The sequence below is a fragment of the Onychomys torridus genome, chromosome 9, assembly GCF_903995425.1.
Source record: "Onychomys torridus chromosome 9, mOncTor1.1, whole genome shotgun sequence".
NCBI classification, from domain to species: Eukaryota; Metazoa; Chordata; class Mammalia; order Rodentia; family Cricetidae; genus Onychomys; species Onychomys torridus.
The window spans coordinates 90,875,593-90,896,636 of record NC_050451.1 but is presented as its reverse complement, the minus strand read 5'-3'; the positions used below and the strand labels follow the sequence as shown (position 1 = coordinate 90,896,636).

Sequence of the window (21,044 nt, the reverse complement as noted above, 5' to 3'; positions counted from 1 at the left end):
GTACAGCTTGGGAAAGAATCATCTTCATAATAATCCACGGGTAAAAATGCCCAGTAGACCGGGATGTTTCCATGAGATAAACATACTACATTATAGGCAGTGGGGATCTCCCCACACCCATTCCCACCACTCCAGATACCAGAGAAAGACAGCTACAGCAAACATGCAAAGGCACAGCAGAAGCAAAAGACGTTCCGGGGTCTGTGGTCTCAAGGCCTTGCCTCTCCAAGATTCACCCATCACGGAGTTACCTCCCGGTGGGCTGACACCTTGAACTTCAATTGCCATCTGCTGCTCCTCTGACATGGCCACCAGCACCCATCAATTCATGTTTATGTTGTTTAATGTTTAAATCAGGTTAATCATTCTAACCACTCAAACATTTTTTTTTTATTAAAACTCCTTTCTAGTTTGTTTAAATGCACAATATATCATCGTTATGTATAGTGACACTGCCATGCTTATGGTCTTACACTGTGTGTGGCAGAACTTGTTCTTGTGACTACAATTTTTTGTTGTCATTGTTTTTTCCAGTAGAAGTATGTGCTTTTGGATGAAAAGACAGCTTAGCAGTTAAGAGCGCTTACTGTTTTTCCAGCTGGCCTGAGTTCAGTTCCCAGCACCCAGGACCCAGCTCACACCTGCCTGTAACTCCAGATTGTCCAAGGAATCCAAAATCCCTTCTGGACTCCATGGGCACTGCACTCGTGTGTGTGTGTGTGTGTGTGTGTGTGTGTGTGTGTGTGTGTGTGTGTGTGTGTGCGCGCGCGCGCGCATGCGCGCGCCTACAACTAAGTGGAAATAAAGTTTATACAATTAAAAAATAATAAAACAAATACATAAAAGCATTTTAAAATTCAGTCTGTTTTTACTGGCCATGGTGGCTGGCGCATTCCTTCAGTGTTGGCACTGGGTGGGGCAGAAACTGGCGGATCTCTGAGAGTTCCAAGCCAGCCAAACCTACAAAATGAGACCTTGATTAAAGAAAAGGAAGGAGGAAGAGGAGGAGGACCGGAGGGGGAAGTGAGGAGGTCAGGAGGAGAGGGACAGAATTATTTGCTTTGGAAAAGGAACACAGAGCTGAAGGCACGGTCTACAGCAAACTTTTAAGATTTTGCAGCTGTGAACATTTCTCATTTTAAGAAAATCCAGTCTCACCAAGTCCAAACTTTTTAAACAAGTCAAAGAGGTAGCATTTAAAAGACGCCTTGATTTTACAAAACGCTCCACCAGGGGTTTTCTTGTAATCAGCTGTCTGCTTGTTTAGAAAAACATTCTCAGACTTCAAGGTTCTATTTCATAAGTCAACGTGGTTTTGAAAAAGTTATGAGTCATTAAAAATAGCCTGGGCAAATGATGGAAAGGCAAGTATTTAATCGTAGCGTTGGTAAGGGTAGCGTTCACCACGCTGAGTGATCCGGGAGGCACTCCTAGGCCGCGCCCTCCCCGCGGAGGTGGGTCGCCGTCAGCTGATGTTTACGTCCGGGAGGGGTGGGTCTCGGTGTTGCTGACACTCCCTCCTTTTCCGCCTGGGTTCCACCAGCCTACACTTTCGGATTTTAACCCGGACAAAAGCCAGCGGCACCTAGTTGGCTTCATCCCGCCCACGTCCCGCCCCCTAAACAAAACTCCAGGGACCGGGTCCCGGAGGCTGGAGCCGCCCCGGCGCGCGCTCCCGCCCCGGCTCCGGCCCCGCCCACCCCCAGGCCGCGCGCCCGCCCCCTCGGGCGGAGACGCGCAGGGCCCAGCGCGCGCCCGCGAGCCCCGGGCGCCATCTTGGGTTCGGAAACTGGGCCGAGGCTCCCGGATCGCTGCTGTTGGCCGCTGCTGCTCGCCGAGGGCGTCTCCGGCGGCGACGAGGAGGTGCCGAGGCGAAGGACGCAGCCTGCGCGGGACGGAGAAGGGAAGCTTTGCCTTCCCCCCACAACCCCGGCCGGCCGGCCGGCGCCGCAAAGGTGGAGCCGCGTCGGTGCCCGCCGCGGGACCAGCGTCTCGGATGCGGGCGGAGCGCGGGGGGCCGCGACGGCGGGAGCGCGGAGAGGGGGCCCCGGGAGGCCTCATGTGAGAGCCGCGGGAGCCGCCGCCCGCGCAGCCCGGGGTGGTGTGTGGGGGAAGCCGCCCCCGGCAGCAGGTACGGCGGAGGTTCGGGGCCACAGCCCGGAGAGCGGGCGGGGAGGGCGGCGGCGGCGGCGGCGGCGGCGGCCGGGGGCGCGCGCGGGGCGCGACCGGAACCTCAGGACATGTCAACAAGGCGTGGTGCGCGCGCAGCGGCCGCGTGTGGCCGGGCCAGGGGGACGGGCGCCGCCGGGCTCGCTCGCCCTCGGCAGCGTGGGTGCGGGGGGCTGGGAAACCCGGGGGCCGGGGGAGGGCGCAGAAATAGTGTGGGAAGAAGCCAGGCCCGGGAGGTGGCGGCAGCGCCTACGCCGAGCGGCCAAGTGGAAAACTTGGCCAACTTAAGTGGGTGCAGCCGCTTAGGCGGAGCTGCAGACCGGCACCCGGAAGCCGCTGGGTCGGTGCATCTCCAAGCCCACAGGTGAGAGCGGGAAGAGTTGGCTGCTGTTGATGTCCGTTCCAGCCGTCCAGGTGTTTTTTTTTTCTCTTTCTTTTTCTTACGTGAAAAGGGTAACTTTTAAAATACCCCCCGAACGCTTCATAAAAAATATCTGTAACTCTTAAACTCTAACCCAATCCGGGTTATCTGTTTGCCCACCCCCGGTTACGTCTGTCTACTTGTCCATTGCTGGTTGTCTGTTTCTCCACTGTGCTCTCACTATTCTGAGAGTTAATCTCTTTCGTTTTGTTCAGTTCTTGTATTTCAGCCGAGGACTGTGTGTTAGGTTTCCTTCTGTCCAGAGCAAGACACAGGACATGGTGAAAAATGTAATGTCAGAACCGGCCTTTGAAAGCTCAAGTACAGATAGGGTCTTTTCATGACTTCATGCCCAGTATATGCCAGTGTTTAAGGCAATAAGAAAACTTTGACTCTTCGTTTGACTAGCTCACTAATTCCTGGTGCTGCTCAACCAGTCGGTAGGCTTCCTTCATTAGGCTGCTTCTTTGGCACTTGATACAAATACCAGAAAACGTTCCTGCCACCGTGGTTGTAGTCTTTGGGTTCCTGGAACACTACAGTAAATCAGAACTGTCAGAGCCCAGGTTTTCTGTGCTAGAAAATCTCATTGATATTTATTGACCTGTCCTGGTCTGCCACACTCCTTTCTCCTGTTAATATAAAAGGCACTTCCACCGACTAGCAGTAAGCAGTGTAAAACGCATTGCTGTAAATTAGTTGTGTACTAGTGAATGCTCTGAATCATTCAACTTTCAGTACAGCAGAGCTTCATGTGTAGATAGTTAAAAAGGTTTGGTTGGAAGTTTTGAACCAACTTTGAAAAATGATATTTCAAACTTTCTTAGGTGTTCATTCACTAATGTTATTTTCACGCCTAAATGAGAACAGTACATAGGGCATTTTAGCATTTGGCCTTTTGTTTATGTATTGCTTCATAAGATTTTGACATTAACTTCTCAATGCCTTTGACAGTGCATAGACTTTAGCTGTTCATAAACTACTAAGTACTTAATATATACTTTGGTGATCCATGTATTCAGTTTATGTTTAGATCAAAAACAGTATTTAGGATACTGTTCCTTAGTCTTGAATAATTTTATATTGTCCTCTCTGACTCCCTCCTAAACTTGGAGCTGTATTAAAATACACTTGATTTAGAATAGGGCTGTGTTGGGAGGCAGAAGCAGTGGATCTCTGATTTCAAGGCCAGCCAGGCCCACATACCAAGACCCTGCCTCAAATAAAAATTGTCTAAGTTTAGGATTAACAGGATATTGTTAAATTATTGTAAAGCTGCCATTAGTTTTGGTTTTGAATGTGTTTACTTGACAGTAAAACGAACTACTTGTACTTGGAGTTCTGGCTTGAGATTTCTCCAGAAGTAGCAGAGCATCCTGTGTGGAAGTAGGAACACTGTTTCATTCTTTGTTGAATCTGAGTAGATTTAGGTAATAAAGTCTTAGGTCCTTGGTAGCAACCTCTTTGTTCTTTGACCCAAATTGAAATGCTAAAATTAAAGTTAAACCTTCAGGATAAGTTAAAGTGGGAAAGTGGGTCATAATGACAGGTTAACCTCTAGTGGGACATTTTTATTAATTTTTTTTTTAAGATGGCCCTGTGGATTATTCTAACCTTGCTCTGAACACACTTACAGAATCTATTTTTGGATTCATAAATAAGTTTGACTTTTCCATAAAGCCATCTTGTACCTCTCTCATTTTGTTTTCTGGATGCTTTCTCTTCAAGAATAAGCCCTTCCGTGTGTGTGTGTGTGTGTGTGTGTGTGTGTGTGTGTGTGTGTGTGTCCGTCCCCGTCCATCCTTCTGTCCGTCCTCTTGGACTGACGCGACAGAAGATTGTGCCCCCACTATCCTGTTTCTCTCTCCAGCCCTCAGTCCTCCTTCACAGATTCTGTTAGCTACTAGATGAGAAAGTCTGTACATGTCACATCCTTCATTGCAGAGGATTAAGAAAGTCTAATGTGCTGACTTGTCACAAGTTAGTAGGCATCACAAGCTATCCTTTTGAGTCTTGTTTGGACCAGTGCCTTGTCAGAATTGCTCTCTAGAAACAAAGCATTGTAGGTCCTAGACTAGATAATAGTACCAGCAAGTAGTCCATGTTAGAAGAGTACAGTGTACTTAGTCAACTAACAAATCAAAATGTGTCCTTTAGAATTTTGATTACATTATAATGTATAGAAATAATTGTGTACAATGTAAACAGAAAAAAAAGGATATTGGGGAAAACGTAATCCTACTTTGGCCCATTGTTAGCTGTACTAAGTTAGTGGAGCTCTTTCCAGTGTTTGTCTCCATCACCACTCCCTGACCCCTTAGTGGAAAGTAAAGTTGCTCTTCACATAGTGTGTGTGAGGGGGCACTCTTTTCTACTGAGTTGTGTGATGGCTTTCCTTCTGGGCTGTTTCTCTAAACAAGAGATCGATTGGCTCTCCTTTCAAAAGCCCTAATATTTCATTCCTCACAAGAACCGTGTATCTTAAGATCACCATTTTACAAACTGAAGCCACTGGCCCAAAGCCATACAACAAGTGAGAAGTGGGACCCAGAGTCAAACCCAGGGAGCTTGGTCTTGGAGCGTATAGAACTGTTTGCGTGAGCAGATCATCTTTCCGAGAAACACATGGAATAAGGTGGTAAGAATGTGTAGAAAGGACATGGAGGTGTCACTAACAAAAAAAAAAAAGACAGGAAGAGTGGCAGTAATGTGTTGGGGAAGAAACAACATCCCGCTAAACAGTGCATAAACGTAGACAGCTTTAATTAATTAATCTGTTCTATGCTGCTAAGGTTGAGCACAGGCCTGGCGTATTTAAGACAAGGTCTTTAACATAGAGCTATACTCTCAGCTCAGGTTTACTTAGATTAAGCAGAGGTTGGATATGTGTAGCAGTAATAGCACATGGCACAGGCTATTCATTCAGTGCAGACCTTTCATCCTCTTAAGAGATTTGTGGGGACCTAGGTCCACCTCAGGTTTGAGAACTGAAGAAAATCTGAAGAAATTGGAAAGTATCACTATAGGCTCTTCTATAGAAGATGACTACAACACTTGAGTTAAAAATTTGTGGTTTACTTAGATCATAAGTAGTGTTTAAATGTAGATGTTTGAAATCACCTCAGGAATATTCATCTCCACCAGCACTTTTCACTGTATTTTTATATTCTCCTTTAATTGTTGGTTCAGTTCTTTGTTCATATTGCTGTTTACCTGTCCAAATACAAATACGTCTCAGTGACAGAAAATGAATTTGTGATTAAAAGTTAAGTAGGACGGGAAAAAATGATGGATTTTTCTAAATAGGATGAAACGAGGAGGAAGAGGTAGTGACCTTGATTCACCCGAAGAAGGCACTGCAGAGGAACCTAAGAAACTGAGGACTACACATGAATGTTCTCAACCTCGTGATTGGGGTAACCTTCTGCAGGACATTCTTCTCCAAGTATTCAAGTATTTGCCTCTTCTTGACCGTGCCCATGCTTCACAAGTGTGCCGGAATTGGAATCAGGTATTTCACATGCCTGACTTGTGGAGATGCTTTGAATTTGAACTGAATCAGCCAGCTACATCTTACTTGAAAGCTACACATCCAGAGCTGATCAAACAGATTATTAAAAGGCATTCAAACCATCTACAGTATGTCAGCTTCAAGGTAATACTTTAACTCCTTCTGTTAAAAAATAAAAGTATTTTTAGTGGCTTTAATGTCCTAACCGGTACAACTTCTTATGTTGTTAAAATATTTGACTTTTAAGGAAAAAAAAACCTGTTTGCTTGAAGTTTTAAAATTATTGCATGCCTTAGAAGCCATTTCAAATAATTTTTAATATTTGCTGGAACTAAAATACTCCTTTACAATTAATTACTTAAAAGAGCAAAAGCAGCCACTAAGTAAGCATAAATTGACGGAAGTTTTAAGTTTTAAATGAATGGTTGGCAACAAATTTGAGGAAAGAGAAATGTACAACAAACATCAAGGCGGTGGGTCTCAGCCTCTGGGTGTCGACCTCTTTGGGAGTCACACATCAGACATCCTCCTTATCAGATATGTACGTTACAATTCGTAACAGTATCAAATTACATTTATGAAGTAGCGATGACATAATTTTATGGTTGGCGGTCACCACAACATGAGCAACTGTTGAAGTGTGACAGCATTAGGAGGGTTGGGAACCACTACATTAGGGCATGATTATTGAGCAGAACTGACTTGCTGTCTATCTGCTAGTGAGTATTGCTTTTGTTTCATTTCGTTTTTCAAGACAGGGTTTCTCTGTGTAGCCCCGGCTGATCTGGAACTCACTATAGACCAGGCTGGTCTCTAGAAGAGATCTACCTGCCTCTGGAGTGTGGGGATTAAAGGCATATGCACCCCCCAGCCCAGCAAGTGTTTCTTGTTTTGATATATTTTTATTTAAAAAAGAAAACAACTTTAAATCTAAGATGGTATAGAAACTAACTAGTTTGAGTATATTTTAAAGGGAAACAGAAGAGGATGCATGGAAAATGTACGAGAGCTGTTTGCTTCTTGTCAGTGTTAGAAGGGACATATAGGAACTCATGTAATGGTGAGATGAATGAAGGGAAGTGGCATTTCGAGATTTGAGAGAATTATATGACATCACAGTAGCTTGTGTGAGAACAAGGGTTTATCAAGTTGTATTTTGGAGATAAATAAAGAAATATGGGATGCTTACTGAATCCCTGACACTTTTTTTTTTCTTGAACAGTTGATAATTATTGTTAAAAGATGAAAATGTACCAGGCGTGGTGACTCACACATGTTGCTCTAGGACTGGGGAGTCTGAGGGAGGAGAATCAACAATTTGAGGCTTCCTGGGTTATATATAGTAAGGCCTTCTCTCTTAAAAATGTTAAAAACAAAACCCCCCAAACTAGTAAAAGCATAGAATTGCCGGATTTGCCTCTGTTTGCTGTTTGCTAAAGGGGCCAGATTAAATCTGTACCAAGCAGTGGGCTTCACCAGATCTTCATGCTGTCACTAAATGCCATCATCCTTCTAAGATAGGAGAACTTGATAACAGAAGTGACTGAGTGACCTGGTCATAAAAGTACTAGGTCGTTGGGAATAGGAGTGCCAATTATAACCAAAAAGAAAAGAAAAATAAATAAATAAACCAAACAGGATACCTGTTAAGACCAGCCTGGGCTACGTAGTGAATTCAAGACTAGCCAGAGATATTTAGCTAGACCTTACTTCAGGAAGAAAAAACAAAAAAGATGCCTAGTTAATTTCAGGTTTACTAGACTTCTTTGATAATTTTTGGTGTAAATGCATCCCAAACAATGGGACACTGGTACAAATTATTATTATTATTATTTGTGTTTATTTACCTGAACATCCAATTGAGTGTGTTTGTTTGACATGGGATAGGATTCGAGCAAACAGAAGTGAGGAACTCCTCCCCACCCTCCAGAGAGGAAGCCTACAGTGCTTCCCTTGGCTTTTAGTCAGCCTTGACCTTCCTTAGTGTTCTAATGGCAGCCGCTGGAGAAGGAAGAGCTGGCGCTCATAAAGATCATTCTGTAGAGTAGGTTGGCTGGGTCCTTGGTGTTTAGTCTATCCAACTTATGTAACTCATAAAGCCATTTGTGCTTGAGTTTAACTTTGTTGTTAGGGGTGTATTTGTCTGAGGAAGTAATTTCTAATTTAGAAAGCAAGCACATTGAAAGATTATTCTAGCTTCTCCTGATAATAGTTAAGTGGACACTATAGGCTGAAACTTACAGTCAGGGTTATTAGTCCAACAAGTGCTCCTCAGACTGTGCTCAGTAGACTCACCAAGGGGGGATGTAGAGGCAGTGCTTGCTCACAAACTTCCTAATTCAGATGGTTTGGTTTAGGCATACAAATCTGCATCTCTTCAGTACTCAGATGTTTCCATGTGGTCTGGGAACCACTTTTTGTTTTTGTTTTTGTTTTTGTTTTTGTTTTTCGACACACGGTTTCTCTGTGTAGCTTTGCGCCTTTCCTGGATCTCACTCTGTAGACCAGGCTGGCCTCGAACTCACAAAGATCCGCCTGCCTCTGCCCCCTGAGTGAGGGAACCACTTTTTGAGAACTACAATTAGTACATTACTTTTCACACACAAGAGCATTTAAGAGTCCTGTGGGATACAGTAAAACATACATGTTTGGAAATAAAAGTAATGGTATTTAACAGTTTTAGTCTAGAGAAAATTAACTTTTATCCCTTCCAGGTGTTGGTGTTTGGTCATGTTGTCCTTTTATTCAGGAACTATCTAAGCAGAATATATAAGAGCAGCAGCCTCTGTTTTGGCTCAGTTTATTTTATGCTTATTTGGTTGAACACCCTGATTTTACTCTAATGCATCTTTCTGTTCCAAACACTGAGAAGTTAGAGTGTGTGGTTCATCTGAAAATTCTCAGTGACATTAGTTTCTTTAGGGGTCCTGAAACAGTTCATCATAGACACTGCTTACATGTGTTATTTGAAATAATCAACTTAGTCTTTCAGCTTTGAATAAATATACATATGGATTGTAATGAACTCTGTTGTGAAAATTAGACTGAGGTTATGGAGGAGAGATGATTAAAGATGAATGTTCTTTAAATGATAATGCACTGGATTAACAACTGTATTTCTTGCTTTTATAAAATATATTACATGAATAAGACTTGTTTTCTTTCTAAGGTGGACAGCAGCAAAGAGTCAGCTGAAGCAGCTTGTGATATATTATCGCAGCTTGTGAACTGCTCTCTAAAAACACTTGGACTTATTTCAACTGCCCGGCCAAGCTTTATGGATCTACCAAAGGTATGTACTGCTTTTGTTGTAGTTCCTTCTGCAGGGGAGTCCAGTGAAAGCCCGGCATTGTTAGCACTGACAGTGAGAGGACAGCAAAGCAGTATGTGTGGTGGAGATGTGCTGTGCTGGCTGTTTACAGTGTTAAAACAGTATTTGCAGTACACCTTTAAAGAGTTTTATTGAGAGGCCAGCCTGGTCTAAGCTAGTCCCATGACAGGCAGGACTGTGACATAGAGAAACTCTGTCTCGAAAAAACAAAAACTGTTTTTCATGTGTATGAGTGTTCTATTTGCATGTATGTATGTGCACCTCATGTGTGTCTGATGCCTGGGGAGGCCAAAAGAGGGTGTCAGATCCCTTGGAAATGGAGTTGCAGGCAGTTAGGAGCTGTCATGTGGGTCCTAGTAACCAAACCTAAGTCCTCTGCAAGAGCAGCAAGTACTTTTAACTGCTGAGCCATCTCTCCAGCAGTGGTAAAATACGCTAGTAAGCATTACTTTGTTCTTCCTGGGTACAGTTAAAGAATAAGTGGATTTACAGAAGATTGTCTAGGTAGTGGAAGTACTAAAAGAAAAGTGAGACTGAGACTAATATATCAGGAAAAAGAGAACCACAGATGCTTCTTTCTGAGCCTTAGTACCAGCTGTTACAATGAAAAGTCAGAAGTAGAGAATGCCAATATTGAGCAAGTAGAGCCTGCCTATTATGTAAATGGACTGAAAAGAGTATTTTAAGCAAAGTTAATGTCAGTATACCTTGAATTACAGGTTTTATTTCAGACCATTTATTCTTGTGAGGGTTTAACTGTTTGTGTTAGTCCTATACATATAGTGTCTACTATACAACTATTCTTTTTAAAACGTCTTGTTTTGTTTACATTTAGTTGGTGTGTGCACATACATGTGTGAGGTCAGGGGACAGCTTACAGGAGTCACTTCCCCTTCTACCATGTGGGTTCTAGGGTTTGAACTTGGGTTGTAAGGTTGTGTGATCTTACCAGCCCACAACTCTTCTCTTTGAAACAGAAAAATTATCAGAATACCTTCTGAGAAAGGCTAATTGATAAAAGCTGCACTCTATTTTGCTAATGCTTAGTAGTAGGTTTTATCCAGTAGTGTGTGTGTGTGTGTGTGTGTGTGTGTGTGTGTGTGTGTGTGTGTGTGTTGCTGAGAATCTCAACTATGGTCTTACCAGTGTTCTACCACTGAGCTGCATCCCCAGACTTGTTTTTTAAAGTGTACCACAAAGTAAAATAGGATGTGTGGGTTTTAAAAAAAAAAGATTGCTAATTTTTATTCTATGCGTTTGAGTGTTTTGCCTGCATGTAAGTATGGGCACCATTTATGTGCCTTGTATCCATGGAGGCCAGAAGAGCACATTGGATCTCAAGAACTGAAGTTGCAGAGAGTTGTGAGCTGCCATGTGGGTGCCAGGAACTGAACATGGGTCATGTGGAAGAGCAGCGCTGAACTGATGAGCCATTTTTTTTCCAGCACCCAAATAATGTAGACTCACCTCAAAGTTCATTTTACTAGTGATTCAGGAAGGAATATTCAGTGTGAATTGTAACCAGTAGGTGATTGTTCCAATTGAATAGCAGAACCCAAATGAAATACTGTGGTTTCAAAACCTCTATTTGAGTTAAGTTGCATTAATTGTGTACATTTTGAGATAGATTGTTTTCTCATGAGTAAAGAAGGAAGATGGAGCAGAGAATCTGTTTAACATTTAAGACTCTTAAGTACCGAGTCAAGTCCTGGGGACTTGGATCTAGTTGTGCACAGATTTTGGACTCCTGTTCTAAATTTGGTTGAAGCCAAGTCTTCTGCAGACATTCCAGAGGCTGCCCAAGGGCCTTGGCTAAGAACTGAGTTACAGTGTAATACCATCTTCTTCAAGTCTCATGGGGAAGGAAATTCTCTGAGTTGATATTTTTTGTACCTACTTTAATGTATTTTTAAGATACAGTATATATAGAATAAACTATATTATAAAGCGTATTGAATATAATTTGATTTTTTAATCATCTGTGGCTCTCAATTTTCATGTTTGTAGTGCTAATTTAAAAAATGTTGATGTAGCTGGAACTGCCTCAGATACTTATTGCCCTTTTCGCTTTTTCTTTCTTTCTTTCTTTCTTTCTTTCTTTCTTTCTTTCTTTCTTTCTTTTTTTTTTTAAAAGAAAAGATTGACATAAGATGTTCCTATATTTTGGCTATCCTGAACAGAAGAGAAAATAGAAGAAATGTGTGTGATCATAGCTGAATCAGGACAATGAGGAAAGAAGTTAGCCTGGGTCATGGGCTTACTAATAAAGAACTGTGATCATGGATGATGTAGTTGAGTTTGGTATGAAGATACTGTGATGCTAATGCATAGGTTTTTTAATCAAAATTTCGGAAATCAGTTTAGACACAGCAAGGAAAAAAAAGGCAAGTTAAGGATTGTGACCAAGGAGGTGGTACTTCCTTGTAACTCCATTGACTGTTAGCCCGGCTTCGTCCTCTGACATTGCTGTGGAGAACTCACAGGTGGGCTTAGGGGAAGTTGGTTCTCTAGACACGTGTGGAAGCATGTATTGGCTTTTCTTTCCTCTCCCAGATGATTTGCCCATGGATTATAGCTTATCTCAGCTCTGATCCAAAGTCATGTACTTTAAATGTGCCGTAATTCTTGTTTCCATAAGAATTCCTTTTGATCAGATAGATCTGTTCAATAGATTGATGTATATAAGAAGTTAAAAGGTATCTGTGATATTTATAAGTAAAATACATTAAAATCAAGTCTTGAGAATCTTAGCTATATTTTGAGAGGAGTTATAAATTTGGGGTTTTTCAGTTACTCTGGTTGTTTTAAAATTGGTTCAGTTGAGTTACAACCTTGAGTTGATTGACATCAGTCCTGATGGTGTGCCGCCAGGTTCTGTGTTCGTGCTCTTTCCTGTGAGGTGCAGTGTGCAGACATTAGCTTCCAGGGGTGGGGTGTGTTCGAGAGACTCAGTCAGGGCCCAGGCTGCTTCTTTGGTCTCACTGAAGGTGCTGGGCCTTAGAAATATTCCGAGGCTTGAAGTGACATTTTCTTCCACAGGTACGAAAGGCTTTTCTCAGAGTTGGAAATTAGTCCCCTCTTTGACTATACTTTGGTAACTTCGTGCGGGGTGCTGCCTTTTAACAGTTTTGAAATTCCTTATTAGGGTGCAGAAAAGCCATACCTACCTACCATTTTGTAAGGAAACCTTGTAAGATGTCGTTTCTGAAGAACTGAAACAGTGTTTTAATCTTTTGTCTTTCAGTCTCACTTTATCTCTGCACTGACAGTTGTGTTTGTAAACTCCAAATCCCTGTCCTCACTTAAGATAGATGACACCCCAGTAGATGACCCATCCCTTAAAGTGCTAGTGGCCAACAACAGTGACACACTCAAGCTGCTGAAAATGAGCAGCTGCCCTCATGTCTCTCCAGCAGGTATGTCATGTCTTTACCAGACATATTTTAGTAAACTGTCTTGTTTTTCAAATTAAAAAATTGTTGTTTAATAATTCTGTCAATGAACTTCTTGTAAATGAATTAACAAATCGTATCTTCTTCCACATAAAAATACTCAGAGTCCTAATAACAATAGGACAGCTGCAGTACTCCAGCTTAGACTGGCTTCCATCCTGTCTTCTGATCATTTTATGTAGCAAATTGAGTATACTATGTACTCAAAAGTGGATAAATAAAAGAAGAAAAGGGAGTTTATTAGGTACTCAGTGCTGGGGCAGAAGAGCTGATAAAAGTGGCTTAAGGATGAACGAAGAGTCTTAATTTGGCTCACAGTTTGAGGGTGCTGGTGAGTATGGAGAGGCAGGAGTTAGCTGGTCTCATTGCATCCTCTCGAGTTTGGAAGCATAGGTGAAATGGGGCCCGTCTGTTAAAACCTCAGGCCTTACCCCAGTGCCTCATTTCTGCCAACCAGGCTCCAGTCCTGAAAGGTCCTTCCTTAGCCTTCCAAACCAGCACTAACAGCTGGGGACCAAATGTTCCAACATGAGTTTATGAGGGACATTTCACATTCAGACCACAAGGCAATACTCTAAGCTCTGCTTGTTGCTAACTGTAACTGAGCTTCAGGTGTTTGGGGCAGAACAGTCACATAATTCTCAGTAATAGAGAAGAAGAGGTGTGGATAAGTCTGATTGCTTTTTTGAGAGAATGCTCTTTAAAACTTAAATTTAGAAATAACATTATAAAAGGTCTTTCCAGCTATTTTTATGTAGAATTTTCTAAGTACTAATGCATTATCCAGAGATTATTTAAGTGAAAGTGGACTGAAACATAGATGCAAACATGATTTTCATACTTCATTTTCTGACTGCTCCTACTTTTGAAATCCCGCCTTGTCTTTAGCTGTGTTGTTCAGTAAAGTCTTTCTGTGTGTGTTTGTGTTTGTTTTGCTTTCTTTCCATAACAGATTGGAATTCCCCCAAAGAAATGACTCACTATTGAATGTTGAACACTTTGTTCTCCAAGATCCCCCACCAGGAGGTGGAATAGCTGGGCCCACTGTTGTATTTACCTAGTTGTCACAGCCAGTACTCAATAACCACTGAGAGCATTACAAAATAGAAACTAAGGCGGGATTAATGGGCTTTGGCAGCTGTTTCCATGTGACCTTGATCACATTTTATCTGTTGTGAGGCTGAGATCCGGCCCCTATAGCTTTATAGTGTTCAAGGTCCTTTGTGTCCTGGCCTCCACCTATCTTGTTGGTTCTTCACTCACGTGTCCTATGAGCTGGGAGCACTCAGGAGCTGGAGTTCTTTGGTTTGACCTTCCAGTGTAGTCAGTACACTGTGCCTTGTTAAAAATTCTTTAACAATTGTTTAACCTACTGATCAATAGATCATCATTGTAAAACTTTTATTGAAAAAGGATTTATGAACCATATAATTTATAATTCATGTAAAATAGACAATTTATTGGCCTTCAGTGTGCTGACTGAGTAGTGTGTGCATCATCATCACTATGAATCTTAGAACACTATCATTATGACCAAAAAGAGACATGGCTATCACACCCTACTGCATTTTCATTTTCTGCAATTTGTCTGTACAGATTTCCTATACATGGAATTGTATCTCGTGTGTGTGTGTGTGTGTGTGTGTGTGTGTGTGTGTGTGTGTGTGTATGTGTGTGTCTGTCTGTCTGGTTTCTGTTACTTAGCATGTTTTCAAGGTTGTTTGTACTGTATAATCAATTAGAATATTATTCCTTAGTGTTGCTGTATAATATCCATTATATGTTTATGGCACATTTATTGGTGATCAGTTGGTGGATAATTTGGGTTGTTGTCTACCTTTTGAGTAAAACAGATAATGCTTATATAAAAATTCACATACTTTGTGTGGTCATATTGATTCTCTTGGTGTATAGCTAGTAACAGGATTACCAAGTCATGTAGTAGCTATTCCCCACTTGAGGAACTGTCCTACATGTCCAACACTGGTTCTAGGATAGTTAGGTTACTATAGCAACAAGAGGTGACAAATCATTAGACAAAGATATTAGGGAGGATTTTCCAGAGCCAAAATGATTAAACCCAAAATACAGGATGAAGGTAAACAATTGCCATTGTACATTTCTTTTGTACATCACTACTAATGCTTTTTATCTTTTTTATTATACCCATCCTAGTTGGTATGTAGTAGTAGTAACACACACACACACACACACACACACACACACACACACACACACACCATCCCATCCCATCCCATCCCATCCCATCCCTGCTGCTTCCCTTTCAGGGCCTCTCTCACTCTTGGAACTCACTGTATAACCCAGGTTAGCTTTCAACTCATGGTGATCCTTCTGCCTTGGCTTCCCAATTCCCAGAACTATAATGCCTACATGCATTTTGATATCTTGATAATATTGTTGTTTTAGACAGGTTCTCAGTTTGCTGAGATTCTTGGCTGGCCTAGAAATAAATATGTAGATTAGGCTGACCTTGGAACTCTCAGAGATGAACCTCCTGCTTCCTGAGTGCTACAATTAAAACATGTGCTACCAGGCCCTGCTATTTGATGACATTTTTTCATATGCTTAGTGGCCATTTGTATATCTTTGTGGAAAAATGTCCATTTTGGGTTTTTGCTTTGCTTATTTTTTTCCTTTGCTTATTTTTAAAATTGTCCTTTTATTATTGACTTGTGTCTTTTATTATGCTGTTATGTGTTTAAATGTCCATAAGTAGTGCATTAGTTGTCTCTGGCTGCACAGCTAATTACATATGCAATAGCTTACATAATATCTGCTTATCAGTTCCACAGTTTTGTAAGGCAGAGTTGTAGGCAGGTCTCAGATGGCTTCTGTGCTTAGGGTCTTCGGCCAAAATCAGTGTCTGTCAGGCTGGACTTTTGATCTGGCAGCTCCAGGAAAGAAGTCCACTTGCATTCACTCTCATATTGTGGGTGAGTTTGTGTTTTTGAGGTGGTTGCGCTGACCTCTCCTTTCCTCACTTACTGTTTTGGGTGGTAGTGGATGTTCACTATTAGAGTCTGCTTATTTCTTTATTTTTACTTTTTTGTCTATAAAATCATTTGATGTTATTAACATGAATATCTAAAACTTGCTTGTCTTAAAGCTAGCAGTTAACATTTTGAGTCCCATTTGTGCTGACTCTTAACTTCCTTTTCTGTACGAGCCAAGAGTAAACTGCCTCTGGAAGAGCTAGACTAGGACTAGCTATGTAAGTGATTTCAGAAGGCCGGTTGCGTCGTCTAGTCAGTACAGTGAGAGGCAGGGTATCACTTGCCAGGTCCGCAGAGGGAAAGGGCGTTTTGAGAGTCATGGCTGTGGCAGCTGCTTTAGTAGCTTCTCTTATTTGCATTTTTGCAGGTTTCTCTTTGTATTGGGCTTTTTGATGTTGCAGAGATGTGGTTAGGTTGTCTGGCATGGCTAGGGCATACTTCAAAGTAAGTATTGTAGAACAGAAATTTGCAGTGACTAAGTAGGGACACTGAGTCTTTTTTTGGTGGGTCACTTTGTCCCTTTTCTGATTATATTGCCCCATTTTCATCCACTATGGTAAAGTTGTACTTTATTGGTGGGCTTGTCTAGATTTCTTAAGCAGTAGTTAAGTGCATGAACTTCCATTCTGTTTTTTGCATTCTAGCTTTGTTGTTTTTAGCTAGTTCTCTCTACTTGGGACTAGAAATACTGTTTAGTTCCTTAGATTTTGAATATTTGTAGGTAAACATAAGAGTACCTCCCATAACTTGTGAAATAAATAGTAATGAAAATATGTGTGTGCTGTTAGTCCTGCCTGGTTTTAAACGTAAGAACTGGATGTTTGTTGAATAGTTTAGGATGACGTTTTGGGGCGGACTTCTATAAATCTACTTTGGAGATCAAATACTGATCTTTGGTAAAGTCATCTGTTGCTAGGATAATAGTTTAGGTGAATATGTCTGGAGTATGGGAACTGTTTAAGAAATTGTTTTCGCTATAGGTCATAAGATTTTGGTTAACCTGGTTACCTTTGACTCATTTAAGAGTGATAGTTTCATATTTCCTAGAAATTTGACAAGCTTATTAGTACTGTTTGTAGTTAACCTATAACCATTTGATGGAATTTTTTCTTACTTTGTAAATATTCTGCTTATATTAGAATTACATTTTTAATTTGGAATACTATCCTCTAGTCTTTGTTCCAGTTGAGTGTGGAATTTTTCTTACTGTAAGTTTAGTGTTATGTATTTTGGTTTTGTTTTTTTTTTATAATATGGCAGCTGGCACTCCAAAGGACTATGAGTTTGAAGCCAGCCTTGGCCTGCATATTGAGTTCTGGGTAAAGAACAAACAAAAAAAGACATAGTACATTTCTAGGTTAATCTTATTTAATTATGGCAGATTTTTTAAGTGACAATTACAGCTTTCCTAAGTTATAAATGAGCTACAAGGATATAGAATTGGTTTCATATTATAAACAATATGAGTAAGTATAACTTGTCTTCTAATTATCACAACTAAAAATTAAAAATTTCATTAATTGGTGGAAAGGGAAATACGGCTATTTTAGAGGACATGCACTTGATTAAACATTTGAACAGATAAATTGTACAAAACTATATAAATAATTGGGCTTCTTTTTCTTCCAAGGTATTCTTTGTGTGGCTGATCAGTGTCATGGCTTACGAGAACTGGCCCTGAACTACCATTTGCTAAGTGATGAGTTGTTGCTTGCACTGTCTTCTGAAAAGCACGTTCGCTTAGAACATTTGCGCATTGATGTTGTCAGTGAGAACCCTGGACAGACACATTTTCATACCATTCAGAAGAGCAGCTGGGATGCCTTCATCAAACACTCACCCAAAGTGAACTTAGTGATGTATTTTTTTTTATACGAAGAAGAATTTGACCCATTCTTTCGTTATGAAATACCTGCCACCCATCTTTACTTTGGGAGATCAGTAAGCAAAGATGTGCTTGGCCGTGTGGGCATGACCTGCCCAAGACTAGTAGAACTGGTAGTGTGTGCCAATGGGTTACGGCCCCTTGATGAAGAGTTAATTCGCATTGCAGAACGTTGTAAAAATTTGTCAGCTATTGGGCTGGGGGAATGCGAAGTCTCATGTAGTGCCTTTGTTGAATTTGTGAAGATGTGTGGGGGCCGCCTTTCTCAGTTATCCATTATGGAAGAAGTGTTAATTCCTGACCAAAAGTATAGTTTGGAGCAGATTCATTGGGAGGTGTCTAAGCATCTTGGCAGGGTATGGTTTCCAGACATGATGCCTACTTGGTAAGGTTTGCATGATATAGGGCATAGTGAATAAATAGCACCTTAATTTTAAGAAAATGTATTATAATAAAAGTTTATTTGCTCTAGTTCTGATGTAATTTCTACTATTTTGTGGCACAGAAATTTGGTATCTTTGAGTCTATAATGAATGATGTTTGTTGGAAGACCTACAATTTGGGTCAGGTAACTCCTTTTTTTAGCCTAATCACAATTAAATGTTTAAAAATTAAAAGAAAACATTTCATATTTGAAAGTAACATCCAGTTCTGAAAATGAGATTGTTCATATCTGAAGGAAACAATCTGTATATTGTAATATCTAAGAAGTATACTAATAGGTTTTCTGAAATGTTCTCTATGCATTTTTTTTTAAAAAAAATGTAAACTTGACATTTTAGGGTCTTCAGTTATAAATACACCTGTTATAAGGTGTTTAATATAGCTCAGGAAAGTGAGCATTTTGTGAGAGCAATGTATGATATAGCTCATAAGAGGTTGGTTGAATGTTTTCAGATGTTATGAAGCTGTTTTGAAAATTAAGATAAAAATATCAAGAGTTCTTAGAACACTGACAAATGTTGCCGTGGTTATTAAGGATGGCACACACAGCCAGGATCAACTAAATGAACCAGTGGAATAGAAGAGAGGTAGTATTTAGCTTTGTATGGACCTTAGGTTTTCTGTGTAATATGCTAAGCCATGTGAGTTCTTTTCTGTTATATTACTAATGTTTGTGGTGCCTGAGGCATTGTATGTAAAGGAATGCTTTAATCTTCTTTTTAAAAAAATCTTTGTTTAAACTAGTTTTAACTATTACACAACTTAAATGAAAATCCTACTTAAAAACCAAATTGAAATAATTAAAAGTAGAACTTTGTAAATTGTATATGAACAGTTTTCATGAAAGAATATTAATCTCCAGTGAATTTTAGTGATAGCTTATGCTTTAATTTCGGAATTATATAGCTACAATAAATACAACTTTAAAAATCAAAAGTAGTATCTGTACAGTTCAGAAACACTAAATTTAAAAGAAAATATATATATATATATATATATAAGTTCATAATAATTTTTGAATAAATATTACTCAGTGAACTGGAACATTTTAATAGAAAAATATCTGCAGTATTGTGATTGTTAATTTGGTTGAAACTGGTATTTTATATTATTTAAATTATGTAGCTTTTCATATTACTTTCATATGAGTAAATGTAAATTTGAGACTTGGTAGAGTGTAAAAAGTACTAAGTTTTGGTTATATATATTTTTTTCAGATACTGTATGAGCTTGGATTCTGGGCACTAGTGTAGTAGATATATCTCCTGGGAGAAGTGAGAAGTGACTTACCTCAGCAGAGTACTTCAGTGCCTGAAATGGCTTTCTTGAGTAGTGTGACTTTTAGAAAGGACCCTGATAGTTGTGGAAGCTAACAGTCTTAAAAACAGATGAACTTCCTGAGAATAAAACAGAATGTGGCTTTCTAGACAATTTATGCTTTTCAAAAGTGATGGTATTCTTTCAGGCACACATAGATGAGGAGAAAAAGACTGGCCAGAGCTCAGCATTAAAAGCAGCCATTAGAATTATTTCTTCTCACTAAATAGTAAGAGACTTGGCTGTACAGGAAACACTTGTGCTAGATGTTTTTTATTTTTCATAACTTTGGAAAATGGATTTGACAGTATATAATCAGTTTTACTAACCAAAGCTTTATTTGAAACTTACTTTTTGTACAAATTGAAATACATGCTTGAATACTTTAAGTCACTTTATAAGCAAAATGCCTAGCACCTAATTTGTTTATACTGTAAAATATGTTAAATGGTTTTATCAATTTGAGAATAAAGATAGTTACTAATGCTGTTGTATTTTTATAACTTTAAAAAACATACATTACAAAGTATGATTATAACTTCATCTATTATTTGATAAGTAAACACAGTGGTAGACTGGCTTGTATGAAGATACAAAATTAGGCACATTGCATTTGTTCTTACGCTCTAATAACTGAAATTTACCATGAAAATGATTCCTGATTAAAAATAGGGACTAGGTTCTTTATGTATTCAGAATGAAAGCTAACTTTACTTAGAAATGTGACTCTCAGGGTCCAAGGGATGGCTCAGTGGCTAAAAGCTGGTGGTATTCTTGGCAGGTTCAGCACCCACATCTTGCCACAACTCTAGTTCCTGGAGATCTGGTGGCTCTGGCCTCCATGGGCACCTGCATTCACTTACGTATACACACTCCCAGACACACACACATAATTAAAACATAAGAATAAATGTTTTTAAAAGAGTTTCCATTAAGCTAGCCAGCCATATTAGAAATCTATGTAAGTCAGAATAGTTTTTTAAACCATAGAAATTATTTTAATCTACTATCTTCAGTACGTTTCAGAAAACAGGTCCAATTTGGTGTGGTAATCTAACCTATTTAAATATATTTTTTTGAAAATCTTAAAAATAGGCCCTGATAAACAGTAAATAAGCTAATGTAACCTATTTGTTCAAAACCTGTTACATTTGAGACCAATTTTAATATTAAGTCCACAGACTGGCCACAGACTCCTTTAAGAAATGAAATCAGGGTTGGGGATTTTGAAAGGCTCTGTGTTCGAAAGAAATGAAATGAAATCATTTCTCAGAGCCTGAAAGCTTATTCCTGGAATTAATAATCAGCCAACCCAAAATATAAATACCTAAAAGTGTTTTCAACAGGGAAGAAACTCTTGAAGGCACTTGGAGTAGCATGAAGCTACCTGGTGAATAAAAGTGTCTTTGTTTAAAAAAGTTGGCTGGGTTGGTGCAACAGACCTTTAAGCTATAGAAGACTAAGCTGGAGGATTGCAGTTCAAGGCCCACTCAAGCTTCC

General features: G+C 40.1%; 1 protein-coding gene across 2 annotated transcripts; it reads left to right on the top strand.

Annotated features, from left to right (window-relative positions):
• The first annotated feature begins 1,730 nt into the window (after positions 1–1,730).
• On the top strand, positions 1,731–20,028 carry Fbxl3 (F-box and leucine rich repeat protein 3). Of its 2 annotated transcripts, none has more exons than XM_036199129.1 (5): positions 1,731–2,131; positions 5,897–6,245; positions 9,271–9,393; positions 12,677–12,848; positions 17,529–20,028. In XM_036199129.1, the coding sequence occupies exons 2-5, from the start codon at positions 5,898–5,900 to the stop codon at positions 18,170–18,172; spliced, it is 1,287 nt and encodes a 428-aa protein (XP_036055022.1). In that variant the 5' UTR covers positions 1,731–2,131; position 5,897; the 3' UTR covers positions 18,173–20,028. The 2 variants fall into 2 exon arrangements, with proteins under 2 accessions (XP_036055022.1, XP_036055021.1); XM_036199128.1 differs by having other exon boundaries at positions 1,899–1,955.
• Positions 20,029–21,044: the final 1,016 nt, after the last annotated feature.

Bases quoted from the DNA above. Each gene is read 5' to 3' on its own strand.
- Fbxl3 (XM_036199129.1), top strand. From the start codon at position 5,898: ATGAAACGAGGAGGAAGAGGTAGTGACCTTGATTCACCCGAAGAAGGC. The intron at 6,246-9,270 runs GTAATACTTTAA...TTTCTTTCTAAG, and splicing joins TACAGTATGTCAGCTTCAAG to GTGGACAGCAGCAAAGAGTC. The intron at 12,849-17,528 runs GTATGTCATGTC...TTTTCTTCCAAG, and splicing joins CCCTCATGTCTCTCCAGCAG to GTATTCTTTGTGTGGCTGAT.